Source organism: Poecilia formosa, unplaced genomic scaffold (assembly GCF_000485575.1).
Source record: "Poecilia formosa unplaced genomic scaffold, Poecilia_formosa-5.1.2 Scaffold77, whole genome shotgun sequence".
NCBI classification, from domain to species: Eukaryota; Metazoa; Chordata; class Actinopteri; order Cyprinodontiformes; family Poeciliidae; genus Poecilia; species Poecilia formosa.
Window position 1 is genome coordinate 1,000,159 of NW_006800016.1, and position 16,127 is coordinate 1,016,285.

General features: G+C 41.8%; 1 protein-coding gene across 3 annotated transcripts in view; it reads right to left on the reverse strand.

Annotated features, from left to right (window-relative positions):
* Positions 1–16,127, reverse strand: part of chrnb2 (cholinergic receptor, nicotinic, beta 2) — a 28,043-nt gene that overhangs the window by 9,194 nt on the left and 2,722 nt on the right. For all 3 annotated transcript variants that reach the window (XR_001662647.1, XR_001662646.1, XM_007556114.2), the window contains exons 2-5: positions 6,580–6,725; positions 5,651–5,695; positions 3,827–3,936; positions 241–1,375 (exon numbers count right to left, since the gene is read on the reverse strand). Coding sequence is in view for 1 of the 3 variants with exons in the window: in XM_007556114.2 (XP_007556176.1) it covers positions 241–1,375; positions 3,827–3,936; positions 5,651–5,695; positions 6,580–6,725 (1,436 nt within the window). In the remaining 2 variants the exon portion in view is untranslated. The remainder of the gene's footprint in view (positions 1–240; positions 1,376–3,826; positions 3,937–5,650; positions 5,696–6,579; positions 6,726–16,127) is intronic.

The window sequence follows — 16,127 nt, forward strand, 5'->3', positions numbered from 1 at the left end:
CAGCTGACTGACCGCGACAGATCGGGATTGGGCGGAGCAACACTTTCCTGTTTAGTCCTCTCACCAACAAGAATTTGAAGTGGATTGCTGGTCTGATGCAACTTTTTTAGAAGGGGTTAAAACAGTGATGTTCTAAATCAAATCAAATCAAATCAAAGACAACACTTGAAACTGAAAAAACCCATGCCCCATTTATAGTAAAAAGGACGTGGAAAAGAGTTGTGAAAATGTAATACTTACACTCTGATCGTCATCTTCGCTCTTCATGTGGTTGGCAATGAAGCGAACTCCTTCCACCGCCTCATCGAATCCTGGACAGGCTTGAGCCAGCAAGGCCTGAGTCAAAGCCGGACCTCCAGCCGCCTGCTTCCCCCGGGGCAGGTTTCCAGAACCGCCCTCCCGGCCCTCCCTCACTCTGTTCAGACCGTCCGTTGATCCCCCTCCGGCACCCACCAGTTCCCCTCCAAACTGTTTGACGGATGCCCGGTTCACGTAGCACGTGCAAGGGTCCCCGTCATCCTTCCCGAAAACAGACGATGAGGTCCCCCCTCCGTTCCCGCCACTGCCGCCGACACCGAGCCCGAGGCCGACCATCAGGGCCGCCGGCTCCCCGCTGCGCCCGCCCTCCTTCTGCTCCTGCGCTCGCCTCCGCTGGCGTAGCCGCTGGCGCTCGCTGCTGTTCCTCGGCTGTCGCATGAAGAGCAGGGCGGGAAGCTTGTTGAGGAACACCAGTTTCACCCAGGGAGGCATGGTGTGCGTGGTGGGCGAGCGGTGGTGGACGTTGAGCACGCACACGCTGGTAACTATGGAAAAAGTGACCAGGACCATGGTGAACATCAGGTACTTCCCCACCAGAGGAACGTCCAGGGAAGTTGGCGGGACGATCTTGGAGATCAGCAGCAGGAAGACGGTGAGCGCGAGCAGCACAGAGATGCACAGCGTCATCTTCTCTCCGCAGTCGGACGGCAGGTAGAAGACCAGGATGGCCAGCGAGGTGATGAGCACGCAAGGGATGATGAGGTTGATGGTGTAAAACAGCGGCTTCCTGCGAATGATGAAGTCGTACGTGATGTCCACGTAGGTGGGGTCGGCCGGGTTCTCGTTTCGTCGACCCGGCAGGGCGATGATGTCCCATTCCCCGCTGGGCGTGAAGTCATCCATGCTGGCCACGTCGGCGCGGAGCACGAGGTCTATTTCTGTGCGGTCGTAGGTCCAGGAACGAAACCTCAGCGTGCAGTTCTGCTGGTCGAAAGGGAAGTGCTTCACCTCGATCTTACAGGCCGATTTATAGATGGCTGGAGGCAACCAGAAGATGCTGCCATCGTAGGACACCACCGCGTTAGAGTAGAAGGACACCTCATAGACCCCGTCCGCACTGCGGGAGAGGAAGGAGGAGACAACTCAGTTACAAGTAGCTTTTATATTTACGCTGGTTATCTTTGTCTCAGATTGAACCGCCAACACTATTCTCGAGTCTATGCATAAAAATCTTTAGTTAATAAATGTTATAAACAAGATTATACCAGCTGTTGTCTACTCATAATTGCTCCACATGACTCCTCCACTTCAAAAAAATAACATTTTCATCATTTTTGTGTGAACTGATGGGCCGAGAAGAGCAACACATTTCTAATTTTAAAGCAGAACACATAAACAGAGAAGCATTCTCAGCTGAAAAATTTAAATTATATATTTTTTAGTGTGAATATGCTTCACACAAGTGCCTGGATATTTAAAGAAAATGATAAAGGTATAGATGGTTCAGACAGGAAACAAAGTTCATTGATGCTTAAGACAAACTCTTTCGTTTGGAGTGACCCAAAAACATTTAAACTCAGATTTGGGGGGTAAATGTGATGCAAGAAAAGTAACCAGCAGTTATTTTTCCTGTTCTCTCCAGAGCATTAACTCAAAAAATAATTCTGAATTTGCAAACAATATATCTCTGATGCTGTTATACAATGAAATAATCCCTTTGCTCAAGAAAGCGACAGCAGCTGAGAATTGGGGATTGGCGTGCTGGCCTGGGGTCCACGGGATTATCAGGATCACTTTATCCAGAGTGAGGTGGGTCAGTGATCTTTTAATCATCTCTACAGTAACGAAAGAAGAGAAGGTCACACAGATCCCTGTTCTCTGATGAGCTGATTTGCAAACCATAGGCTGACACGGAGTTTCCACTACACCGAGACGAGCCGACTGCGACATCCGGAACGTCTTCAGACGTGCAAGCAAACCCTCTTCAGGCGCATGGGTTTTGACGATGAATGAAATCTGATGAGGTTCGTTTCACCCGCAGCAAAGCAGCTCTAATGCACTGCGCATCAATATGCATGGTTATCAATCTTTGTCAGAAAAAAAAAATGGTGACAAAAGCAGTGTTTTCCTTCCTCTTTCCACTTGGATCACTCTGAGATGTAGCCGCAGTAAACACTTTTAATCAATGTGTTATAGAAATGCAAATTCACTGTCCACTCATAAGATATGAGAATGTATGTACTCTTTGTACACTTCAGTATGTTCTGGCTTTATGAAAGCCTTTACAGCACAGCTGCAGCTTAAGGTAAATATTAGACGACACAGAGCCATAGAAAAAAATATAGCAAAACATCTTCAGAAATATATAGTGGCCTTGTGCAACTCCTGTGTGAAACCCATCTTATGCTGCAGTTTCAGCTATAAACATTTAGAAGTATTTCTCCAACCAGCTTTCCATATCAAAAAAACAACATTTTTTTTCTTCATTTCTCTTCTTTGGATTTTATATTCGGCCCAGTCTCAAGTCTGTGGAGACTCAATTAGCTTTTCTTCCATACTTACCCTGTATTTCGCTACATCCATCTTTTCTAGATAGTTTCCTTGACACTACTAATAGAGCAATACAAATCATCCCCACAGCATTATTCTACCACCTCTGTGTTTCACGGTGTGTTAGTTGCAGTGTTGCTTTCTAGCCACACGTTATGCTTTAACTGTAACACCTTCTTCCACATATTTGCTTTGTTCCTTCATGGTTTGTGATGAACTGCACTTCCTGAATGCCCTCTCACATCAATGTCCTTCTTCTCGTTACTCTTCCTTTAAAGCCAGATTAGTGACATACACAAGCAATAGTTGCCCCATTGGCAGTTTCTCCCTGCAGAGCTGTGGATCTCTGCAGCTCCTCCAGAGTAACCAAAGGCCTCTTGGCTGCTTCTCTACTTTATGCTCTTCTTGCCGCAACCTTATCGTTGACCTCTCCAGGGTCATTCCTCACTTGTTTGTTCGACTATGCTCTCTATCAAACTTATGCATTGGACCACAGGCTAAGACTGAACTACACAGAGATGGACTCCGAAGGCAATGGGTTGCATTGGACTTCATTTAGTGGTAGCACCGAAAAGGGACCCGAATGTTAAGCCTTCTTTTCTGAAGCTTGTTATAACCTGACAATATGTGCAACGTTTTGAGGAGTGCGAATACTTTTACATGATCGCATATGACATCTGCTGCATGTCTGTTCCTCCACAGGACGTCAGTGTGCAGCGAAGATGATTGAATCTTTCAGACATGTCTGCAGTGGTGGAGCAGCATGGTAGCATGAGCAACGAGAGGAGATTCTAGTTGACGTATTCAGTCATGTGTTGCAAACTTCAACGTATCACCCGCTTAAAATGACTATTTAATTGCCACGTCCGCTTTCACTGGACAACCCTGACCAGAGAACCGGCTTAGAACGTGGTCAGGAAAAGGAAACCCACATGTCTTCGCTGGGCGTCGTGCAGTGGCATTCGTGTGTCAGTTTATCTTTTCTAAGTGAGGCCGAGAGCATGAGAGGGTGACTCACTTGTTGTAGAGGACCACGTCAGGAAGCCAGATGTGTTTTGAGGGCAGCCTGACCTTCATCATTCCGTCGAACTCCTCGGGGACCCAGGTCAGCCGATAGTCCTGCCACTCCTGAGGGCCAGCAAAAACAACGTGCTTAGTCACAGCAGCAAGAAGATAGCAGGGAGCAGAGAATTTGCTTTTCGTTTCTTACAAGTCGATGGAAAAGATGTGAAACCTAGGCTGTCGCTACAACACCGAGCTTTGGTCCAAGCTATACCGTCTGCAGCAGCCGTGAAACACTATAATCATTGGTTTGTTTGGGCTCAGGATGGCTGTCCTCGGTTTTCCGACTTTCTGATGGTGAGGGATGTATCGAGCCCTCATAGTCATTCTACGCTTGGCTACCAGTCATAAATCTGCGCCTGCTCACGTTGCAAGCGTTTGCGTGTGTGTGTGTGTGTGTGTGTGTGTGTGTGTGTGTGTGTGTGTGTGTCTCACTATGAGGCAGAGAGCACAAACTGAAATGTAGGAACCACAGGATGTTTGTTTGTTTTTCTTGATATGAAAGTGGTTTCAACACAACAGAATATATTTTCTTGATTTGTGTCACAACGAATCATCTACTTTTCATCCTCAGCATCCTCCTCTAATTCATAGGCGCCCAGGAGAACAACTGTCCTGCAGCTTTTAGATGAATCCCTTCTCCAACACACCTGAATCAAATGATTGATAGGCCTCTGCAGAGCTGCTGCTGTGATTTGATTCAGATGAGTTCGAGGAGGAGTACATCTGAAAGTTGTAGGGTAAAGGACATACGCATTCCTCATCTAGTTGGATTTATTAAAACAAAAGAGCCAAAAATTCTTCAAAAATAATGTTTGTTAATGTTATTTTGATATTGATGCAGATTTTAGCAATTGTATAATTATACAATGGGTTTGCAAATCCAGTGTGTGTTTACATTAATGTAAACACACACTGGATTTGCAAACCCATTTCAAATGAAATAAAAACAAACTTTGATATTGTCTGATCTGCTCTGTTCTGTTCTGCAGAGTCATAACAGTTTATACATCCTACTAGTAGTATTTAAAAAAAGCAAATATTGCTTCAGTCAGAACTGTCCTGACCAGGTTACATAAACAAACCCCCAGCATGTTTGTCTGATAGTAACTGCAGACAAATTTTCACAGAGCTCTGCACCCAAGTTAAATTTACTTTATCCTCAGCAGAGCGAACACAGATGGCACGCAAAACCTTCCACCGTGGACTGCTGGGTGGAGAGCAGACCCACTTTGCGACACACAAAGTGGATCAGGATGGACTGCACAGACGAAGACATGACGTAGCGTTCTGCAGCATCCATCACTTCATTTGTAAACGTACAGTGAAGAAGTATTTTGTCTCTCAAAAGATGACTTAATTTACTGTAGGAACTGACACTGTAGAGCCACCTGGCTCTACTGCGCTGTGCTGTGTGGGTATGATGTAATGAGCCGTGCTATAAAGAAAGGTTTAATCATTGTTACTTTGTACATATTCAGTAGCATCCAAGTTCTTCACAGTTTAAAATCTCAAGTAGCGTATTTTTGCCCTTTTCGAGGCTTTATTTGCATGTCCCATCCTCCATGCTTAGTGCCACCAACAGGCCAAGGGGAGTAAAACGTAGCATAAAATAGCATTTTGGGCCATTCTCTGTTTTTCTGTATGGATGAAAACATTACAGGAAATGTTTCCATGTGGAGAGGACCCAAAACGCTTTTTTTTTTTTGTATGAATTGTTTTTTGCCTGTGTGTGTGTTTGGTGAGGTGGCTGGATGTGATGAGGCGTGTGAAGTCTCACCTGTGTCAGCCAGACATTGGTGGTCATCACCTGCTCTCTTTCATGCTGAAAGACAACACAAAAACACATTTAAATAATGAAACCATTGTCATCCTTCTGTGATTGGGGGAGCTTTTCAAATGCCACACTGTGCAAAGTTTTTTTTAATTTTTATTTTTTTATGTTTTCCTCCAAAAAGATTACTTTTTTTGTAATCTTTTAAGGTGTTTTTGTTTAACGGTTTCCCCAAACTTTCTGCTGTTTATGCTTTTAATCTAGGGGAAAAGAATACATGGGGAGCTAGACTGATTATGTTAGATTCATTATAGCATATTTAACAGACATCTCTCTACAAAAAAACAAAAACAAAGAACTAACAGATGACCTGAGAGATGCCTTATGCCACTTGACTAAAGTTCTTGCAGTCTTAAGTCTGAGTGCTAGAAGCACTAAAAGTTCATAGATTAAAAAAAAAAAGTCTCAAGAAAAAATAATCGAGATAATTTTAAAGGCTTTAGAGTTTGGCTGTCAAAAACTTAGAATGACTCAAGATTTTGCACATCTGTATCCTTGCATATTTATGCTTTTAGACAACTCTGTGCAGGTTTTACCCAAAAAACATCTGGGTCTAACTCTGTACAATGTGTTTAGGATTAGAAAGGCCTTCACGTTCCTCGCATTGAGACACGGCGGTGGCTGCATCCTGCTGTGGGGGCAGGTGAGCTCATGGGAAGACGGGTGAAGCTAAATACTGTTAGAAGGCCCTGAGGTCAAACAAAAATGCACTCAGGGTTTCGTGTAAAAGGAGAAGCTTTCATTTAGCCACGTATCATCAGCACTGCTTGGTTTGAGTCCTTTTACTAATCACCCCAAGGAAATGAAACACAACCTGTGGATTGTAACTCCACAAAAAGTAGGACACACTGAGACAAAGTCACATTGATACTCACCACACTGATGAGTTGGGCCAACGACACCATCAGCTGCACGGTAACCAGCTCAGACCCATTAGTGGCGGGTCGGATCAGCTTGTTGTAATGTGCCGGGTTTAGGAGATGCTCGACCAGCCGCTCCTCTGTGTCTGCCCCGAGGCCAACTGCAAACGAGAGCACGCCATCGTCATCAAAGAAAAGTTGCACCCATCTGCGTGTCTCTCCCCCAGCGTTTTCCTTTTCCAAGATATTTCTCATGCTGGAATATATTACAACCACGCGGAGCAGAAAATCAGCTGCGGCGCCGAGTTTCCCTGTTTAGCCCTTGATCTCGCTGCCAGCATTCGGAGCTTCATGGCTGCACATGTTCACTGAGAGAGCAAAGATTTTAGCATGGCGTTACGGATCGCTGCCAGCTCGAGCGTGTCGGCCCGGCTCGGTGGAGACTTCTTACAAGATCTGACATCATAAGAATGAGTCAACCAGTCTGACTGTCTCTATCACTGTCCATCCTGTCTCCACCGCTCTCCTGGCTGCCTCGACTCTGTCTCGATCTATTCCTGTACGGTGGTGAACGTCTCCCCAACTGCCAACTCTGGTTTAGCTTTGATTCTTTTTTTTTTTCACTCCATCCCTCCATCTGCAGCAGCGAGGGGTCAAATTTAAACAGAGATGTCAGACAAACACTCACAAATGATGAGGTTTTTTTTTTTTTTGAGTCAGGCCACAGTGAATAGGAGAAACAACCGTTGTGTCTTTCCTTCTTCCTCTGTGATTGCGTCCTTTTTTCACTCCCTGCCTGTTTGGCATCTGCTAGCTGCACATTACCTCACACGTTCCCATCGAAGATAAACACAGGCTGCTTGCTGTGAACTCAGCATATTCACACATGCTCTTTTCCAGACTACTAAGAGTGCAACGTGCTGATGGCAAAATGCTATCTGCAAAGGCTTCTGGGGTTGGATGCTTTCCTTTTAATGTTTATTATTAGATTTGTTATTTCTCATTTTATTCATTTGGCAGGGATAAGTATGTACATTTTATATGTAGCAGACTTGGCAAATTTGCAATGACTATCCCTAGAAGGGCCTTCGCATAGATATTAAACCACACAATGTGTCATATTTTAATGCTTTCATTGTTATGTAACTAACTTCATCCTCTTTGTTTTATTTAGAATCTGCTGCTGTTACAAGTGGTTATCAGTTATCAATAAAAAATGACATGTAAATGAACGTAAATAGCATTTTCATGCAAAAATGAGGTAATGAAGTTGACTCTGACTGCGCTGGACTTTAGGTAAGACACTGACTACTTTCATGTGTGCTGCACAAGTCAAATTCAAATTAAATCAGACATTATTTACAAAACACTTGTCATTCAGATGACCAGTGTGTGTATGTACAAACGTTAGATTAAGACCAGACAAAAAACCCAAACACAAAACATCAAATAAATAAACTTTACATGATGTAGAACTGAAGAAAATGTATGAAAAGAAGTGAAACAAATTTAAAAAAGTAAAGTAGACGGCAGCGAACAAAGCAAAATTAACCATGCAAACCAGATGGTCAAACGGACAACTTGAGATGAACTTAAATGAACTAAAAGACAGAAACCCAAACTTAAAACCTCCAGATCGTCACCCTGTCCTCCTCCTCTGTCTCCCTGCCCTCCCCTGCTGTACTCCTGTGTTCACTGAGCAGGAATGATGGCCTCTGTCTGCAGATCAATGACGACTCTCTTCATTCCCCGCCAACATGCAACAACTCCTCCCTCTTTTCTTTCTCTGCTGTTTTTTTTCTACCCCTAATCTTCCCATCACTGGAGTCAGCCCACATCTTGATCTCTCACGGAGCTGATAGTTTCCCTCCCCGCCTCCCCTTCACGCTATCTCCATCTCGCTGTCAGCGACAGCCGCTGTCCGTTTATTAGCCCTTCCTTCAATGATCCACCGTCATCAATACGCCTCCTGTCAGCAGCTGCGTGTAGCACTCGCGTTGCTTATTGTGCATGAATGTCGGCCAGGCTCTTTTATATGAGCCCGTTTGTCTGCATGTGATCAGGGGGGAAATAAGCACGACTGTCTGTGTCTGAACAATATGAGTTATGTATATTGCTCCCAGAAGCTCAAGGCAATAACTTAAAAAGAATGAGAGGCGGGAAGCAAATGCAGTCCACTTAAACAAAGACGGAAGTAGAGCAGTTCGCATCTCACTAAGCTCATATTTGCTAAAGGTAGTGCTGTCCTCAATGTGGAGCAGGAAGATTTGTATTCATATTTAATATAATTCAGGGGAAAAAAAACATAAGTTGTGTGGAACATTATGGAAGGTTGTGTGTGATTCTAATGGTGTGATAAATGCCAGAAGCAAAAAGACTTTCATGGAGTAAGAACAATAAAAAAATGTCTGTTTGCTATTGAATGCTAACTTTAATTGGTTTGAAATAGATTTTAGTGAGGGAGAGTTCAGTTTCAAAGTGTGGAGGTGAAACACCCGAGTCAGCAGGATGATTTTTTTTTTTTTTTTTTTTAAAAAGCAGATGTGCCCATTGATGAAAAACCTGCTTGAAAGTACAGAATAAGTGCTGAATAAATTTACTTTGTTCTAAAATAAACAGGCTTACGGTACAAAATAAAACTGCTTTCTCACTGTTCCTCCAAATGGCGTGGTCAGTATTATGAATATTTACACCCTTAGAGATTTACTTTTTTGAGATACTTTAATGGTTCCGATCATCAAACGAATTACGGTCAGATGTGATAATTTGAGCATAAAATATTGTTTTTAAATAATAATTTTATTTACTGCAGGAGGGGAAAAGAAAAGCTAATCACATCAACCTGGCCACATGTAATAAATGTTTTAAGCAAAAACAGTCATGAAGCATTTGTGATTTTTTTTTTTTTTGTAGTTTTGAATTTTACCCTCCTCTTCTTTGCAGAATTGTTTTAATTCAGCTACATTAAAGGGTTTTTGAACAAGAATAGTCTGTTTAAGGTCATGCCACAGCATCTAAATGGATTTACAACTAGATTTTGACCAGGCCATGCCAAAGTTTTATTTTTTTTATTATTATAATTATAATTATTTGAGCCATTTGGATGTGGACTTGCTGGTGTGATGTGAATCAAAGTCCTGCTGCATCATAAGGTCACAAACTGATGGTTTATGGATTATCGATCAGAGTTTTCAGCAACGGAGCAAAATTCACAGTTCCATCAATATTCACTGATGACGATGTCCTTTCTACTCGTGTTGTCATTCCTGTTGGTCACTCTCTTTCCTCTCGCAATCGTGGACACCGACTGTGTAAGAACACTTACGTGCGTCGTTGCACTCTTGGAGTAATTTAGGTAGTCTGGCCACTCCTCTGAAGGTTTCCCACTGTTTTCTATATTTCCAAATATTTAATCTCATTATTCACTAAAGTCCCAAAACCTTAGAAATAGCTTTGTAGCACTTTTCTGATATGCTGCTTTTTGGTATCTTTTGCCCATGTGCTGTTAAAGAGATGATAATATGTACTTTCCAGCCAAATGCTGCCATTTTAAGAATTACTTAGGTTACGTTTGAAGTCTTATTTAACTCACCCGGTCCTTTTATCTTCGATACTTCATGGTTTAAGCTTCACGTGGGCTTCAAGATAAAAGTCTAGACTAATATTTTATGGCTCTGGCACCGAGAGCCAAACAGAGAGTCTTTTTATCTACGAAACAAGGGTGCAAAAATGTCTGTACGCTCTGACCTGGTCGCCATCATGTTATCCATGCGGCTCTTCTCGTGTGTTCATTAAAGCTTCTGCTCTCTCTCTTCCTCTCTCTCTGCATGCGACGCTGACCCTGAGAGGATGTAATGCCGCTCGTCACTCAAGTTGTATTCTGGTTGTTTTCCACTGCAAATATTGCATACTTAATGTGACACGATGAATTTTTCAGCAGGGCTCCCCATTAGAGTGCGGAGCAACGGAAGTGACACACCAGAGGGCGCGTGCGAACCCAGACGCCTACCTCAAAGATCCGGTGAATCAGACGAGACGGTTGCATCATGACTACGTAAGTCTGGGTTTCAATAATCGTTGTGCTGAGACGGATTCATTTGATCGGATCTAAACTAGATTGTACAGACACAACACAGGGAAAAGTGTTGGAAAATGAGAATGAAAGACTATTTACAGTGATAATCTCTATTTATACATCCAACTCATACATTAAAAAAAAAAAGGTTGAGTGAGGAAAAAGGTTGCTTGTTCCTTTCTGTGGACTGCCAAAGAGGCTTTTTGGCTGAGATGTTTGATGCTGAACTATTCTTAAATGAATAAAAGAGAGATACATTGATCTCCTGACAACACCCAATTTGTCTCTGTAGTGGCCAGAGAACTGAGATATTAATATTGATTCGCCATCTTGCTTCCACATCACAGCACTCAGAAACAAAGTCATCCCACTTTGGACTAACTGGAAGCAGAAGCTATATGGTCTTACTAAACTCCGCAGGCAGGAAGAGCTCGGCCTGAGCTACAACTGCTTCTACACTACTGCAGATGACTGTCGGTTCAATGCACTTCCTTCCACTTAGTCTGAAGTCACCTTTTTATAGAAGTATAAACAGTTCAAACTCTTGTACTGCTGCATTCACGAGGCCATCTTAAGCCAGCTCCTGATACAATGAGTTGGTAGTGAATAACTTTTGCATGAAGATGCATAAAAATACTCAGTAGGCTATTGCAAAAATAAAAAATGAAAACAGAATATGGAGAAGATTTTAACATAAAACCTTAAACAATTTGGGAATAAAAACTATGCAAATGTGTAAGGGCTATATTTATATTAAGAGAGTTAATTTAAAATAAAAAACCTGAGAAGCATTTACAAATGTATCAAATTTTAGCAGTGATAGCCTTCCGCAAGCTGTGTTTAAAATAAAAACTTTCTTTTTTTTTTTTGTTCACCTATTCTTATGAAGTGCAAAAATAAACATTCATCTCTTGGTACTTTTGAATTTGACACCAATGTTTAAGTTAGAACTTAGAAGCAACACCAGCCAAATGTCGTGCCACTACTCAAAGCCTACACATTTTTATTTGAAAGCAAAAGAAACATCAAGCAGCCTTCTTTCAGCCAGTTGAAGCAGCAGTGTGCAGCGACAAGCAGGAGAGGGGCAACCCTATGCTTCTCTTTGCTACATTAAGGTGAGGAAAACTCCAACAATGTCTTCAAATTCATGTAATCATCAAATGCCAAGTAATGATTACAATGCCAGTAAAACGTCATCAGTTACCGAGTACTTTTTCTGCTTTGCGTCATCAACCACTGGCTCTTCTGCTTGCGGTACAAATACCCCCGCATCTATGAGACAGCATCATTTCTTACAGTCTGCACCGAATTCCAGTGGCACCATTGGAGTAAACTCACCGAGACACGGAGTCTCATCTTATTGCAATTTAGTAAGCAACGCATATACCACCACACGCCTGAGCCGCTTTCATTCATCAGACTTTAACGGAATAAAAGGCCTCCTCCAGACACTCCATCAAGAAAATGGCTTTCTCTGCCATCAGATCTGTTTGTGCACAAAAGTAATTAAGTTCATGGTTTTGAGCGGCCCTACAGCTGTGAATCACCGGGATGAATCAGAACGAATCCAAAGTGCGCCGCTTCACCTGAAACTGCATCAGCAGGAACGCGAGGCGAATCTGAAGCTGAAAGGTCTGCTCTAAAAGGCCTGTAAATCCTGCTGCATGTGCAGAGTGCATTAGTACGGTGTGTTTTACTTGCGAGAGAAGCTCAGTGGTTTGATGATTGGCCTATAGCTTTCAAACAGTAGAGCTTATTTCAAGGACTGCAATAAAATACATCACTTAAACTGTATTATGCCGCTTTTGGCAGCTATTATTATGTGCTATCGTTTGGATGCGTATAAATCTGAGACTGATGATGTGTGTGCACACAAGGAGGCGGGAAAAGGGAAAGCAAGAGGGGGCAAAGCGCGGGACATGATTCAAAATAAGAGTTTGGAGTCAGTCCTATTTAATAACTCATGCTCTCTGGAAGCTGCTTCATTCTGTTGTTTCTTTTATCTTATCTTCTGAGCCAGTAGCTACAATTAATCAACGAGAAGAAGCTAGAAAAGATGGGAAGCCCTCATTTTCCTAAATATACACCGACCAGGTCGAAAGTAAAGCTCCTAACTTACAAATATATCTAATCTGCCTTTCCTACTTCTTTTTTTAGTAAACCTTCTTTGCGTTCATAATCTGCAGGTCCATGAATTCAAGCGTTAACATTCTCCCGTACAAATCCAACCCCCTTTTGGGCACTTTCACAGCGTTCTCTAATCACGAATCCTCCTGGCTAATCTGATCCCATAGCTGCTGTTTCCTCTAGAAATATAAAGGCAGAAGAAGCAAGCAAGCTAACGGCAGAAAGTGGTAGGCAGTTGTGGGAGGGGGATAAAAGGGACGAAAGGGTGTCATGTTCGGGTGGAGAAGAGACACAGACAAGACAGGCTGAACAATGAAGCAGGGATGTGCAGCTAAACTTCCTACAGCGTTACAAAGCAGAAAATAAGAACGACAGAAACTGGCTCACACTGCGCTCCGCACTCAGTAACTCCTGCATCAGGTCAACTCAGCACCACAACTGTTTTTATTATGCATGGCCTGCTGGGGAAATGACAAGAGACATCCTCCTCACACCAGCGGATGGCTGCTTCGTCTCTGCAGTGTCTGAGACAGGTGCTGAAATGTCCTTGAGCATCCTTGCACGCACAGTCACTGCTTTTGCTAAGGCCTCCGTAGACAACAACTGATCTAAGTTGCATTCCTAGAGTTTGTGTTTTACAACTACAGGGCAGGGAAAAAGATCCTTTTTTTCTTTTTTTGTCAATCTTGCATGTATCAGATGATCAAATACATTTGAATGTCAAACAAGAATAATTAAAAACTGCATTTTTCCATTTACTTATTTACGAAGGAAAAAGGTTCCAAATCAACCTGGCCCTAAGTTTTAATTGGCCTCCTGGGCAAATCCTGAAATAATTGTGATTGATCACTTTTTTCTTTTTTTTTTTTGATTAGTTTCACTGTCCACACCCTTTTCTGAGTAGTAAAGTCAAGAATTCGCTTAAAATGAACCTGTTTGATAACACGAAGTAGGCTAAAACATCTTAAAACAAACAAATCATACTCGTATTGAAAGAAATCCAAGAACAAATGAAAAAGTTATTGACCTCCATCAGTCTAGAAAAATGTTAAAAAGCTATTTCCAAACATTTAGGATTCCAGTGAACCACAGAGAGAGCCATTATTCTCAGATGGGGTAAACACTGAATAGCGGGGAACCTTTGCAGAAGTGACTGATCTACCAAAATATCCTAAAACCGGATCCATGACTCATCCAGGAGGTCACAAAAGAAGTCAGAACAGCAGCTCTGCAGGCCCAATTTGCCTTAGTTAAGGTCAGTGTTCACTATTCCACAATAAGAAAGAGAAGCAGGGCAAAAATAAACTTTGTGGGAGAAATCTAAGGGGGAAAACAGGGCTAACCAAAATGAAAGCAAAGGCTAGTCTCTAATTTATCAAGAAACATCCTAATTTCCCCTTTAGGAAAATATTTTGTGGCACAAAGCGGAACCTTTTGAAATATTTAGATCCTGTTACATCTAAAAAAAAAACTGTCCCATTACAGAAAAATAACTTTTAAACTATGAGTAAACATGGTGGTAGTGTGATGTTCTGGGGTTGCTTAGCTGCTTGAGGACATGGATGACTTGTCGTAACAAATGGAACAGTAATTTCAACTTTCTGCAAGAAAATCCTGATGGAGAATGTTTGGCCATCAATCAATGTGGCTGAATTAAAACATTTTAATTCAAAGAAGAGACTGCCACAATTCGTCCATTGTGGTGTAAAAGTTTCACTGCCTGTTATTGAATTACTGCTGGTTGGTACAACTAGGTTTTAGATTTAGGGGGCAATTACTTGTTCAAATAGGACCAGACTGGTTTGACTAGCTTTTTCTCTTAATTGATCAAAACCCCAAAAAAATCTGTAGGGGAAAAATAATTCTCCAAAACGGGCAAATGTGCATCTTCTCACTCTGTAGTGGCAAAAAAGTAAACCGCGTTATTCTAAGCTCACGCTCCAGGTGTGTGAGTATGTCTAATTTCATGATCGTTCAAATATGTGTCTGAGCGTTAGACAAAGTTAATGGTCCCTGAGGCTTTTGCTAATCAGATTTTCTCCCTTAAGGCAAGATGAGTCATTAGTAGCCCAGCTATTCTCAGGCTCCTTCAAGTGAAGTTTCACAATGGCTGCATTTTCTCCATCAGGTCAAATGCCCCTGTGTTTTACAGGGCTGGTCAGAAACTGATTTAGGTCTTTATGTTTTATCTTTGATGAAATTATTGCATGTGATAAACAACAACTACAATACCAGGTATATCAAATTGTGCCCACCCTGACCTGTTGCTGCACACTACCAGTGAGGTAGCAGATTTTCTGCAATTAAATAGCAATTAAATTATGTTGTACGTTTTTGTTTGAAATGTTTGTGTAAGCACCATTATTTATTCAAGTTTACATTACAAAAATCACAATTATTACTACGAATTAATAAAAATAATTAAACTTCAGTTTAGTGGGGGTTTTTTTATTTTTTTTTACCTTGGATAAAACAAAAAATCAACTTTGTGTGAGGACCTACAGTATATCACAGCATACCACGAGTTTCAAATATGTTTAAAAAATATAAAAATCCATCAGAAGGTTTGCATGGATTGAAATCCTTTAATGGAGATGCCAGAGTGGATGGAGTTATTTCCAGTCACTCTTTCAACATTTTCCCCCCTACTGCACCTACTGCTGTGCACTGCCGGTCAGCTGTTTAAAATAAAACTAATACCGCTTCCTTGGACTTTAGGAAAGGACAGCCACAAACTGGAAACTAAGAGTGTCAGCAAACATTATTATTCATATAACACTGTTTTAAAAGCATAGCTGGCAAGCTATGAGCAGCATGTTTGTTAGCAGGCTGTGCAATAAGCACATTTACTTGAAAACAATTACCTAATGTAGTGGGTGTTTATTCTAAACTTTTTTTTATTCTTTTATAGAAATCAAGACAACAATAAATACATCTAGTAAATAATATTTTACTGTCAGAATTTTGATTTAAATCTTTATGTTAGCACAACAAAACCATCCAAATGTGGTTATGAAAACCAGGACATGCCTTAAGTTAATGCTTACTTCACTTACAAGTTCTGAAGCGGCTGCATTAGAATAGAAATAAAAATGCCTACATCCTAATTGGCATAGTCGTATTTTTAAATCCGTCACCAACGATTTAAGGTGTGACAGTAAACACACTGTTTAAAGACACGGTCTTGTGTTACATGTGCGATCGTATCTGAGTTTGATGGGCTAAACCTGGGCCTTGTGTGTATGCACTGAGAAAGAAGGACTAAAGTCCCAGAGAGTTACAGTCCCAGTTAAACAACGTTTAACTAAAAACCTAGAGGTTGGAGTTCTTGTCAAACGGCATTTTGACTAAAGTCCCAGAG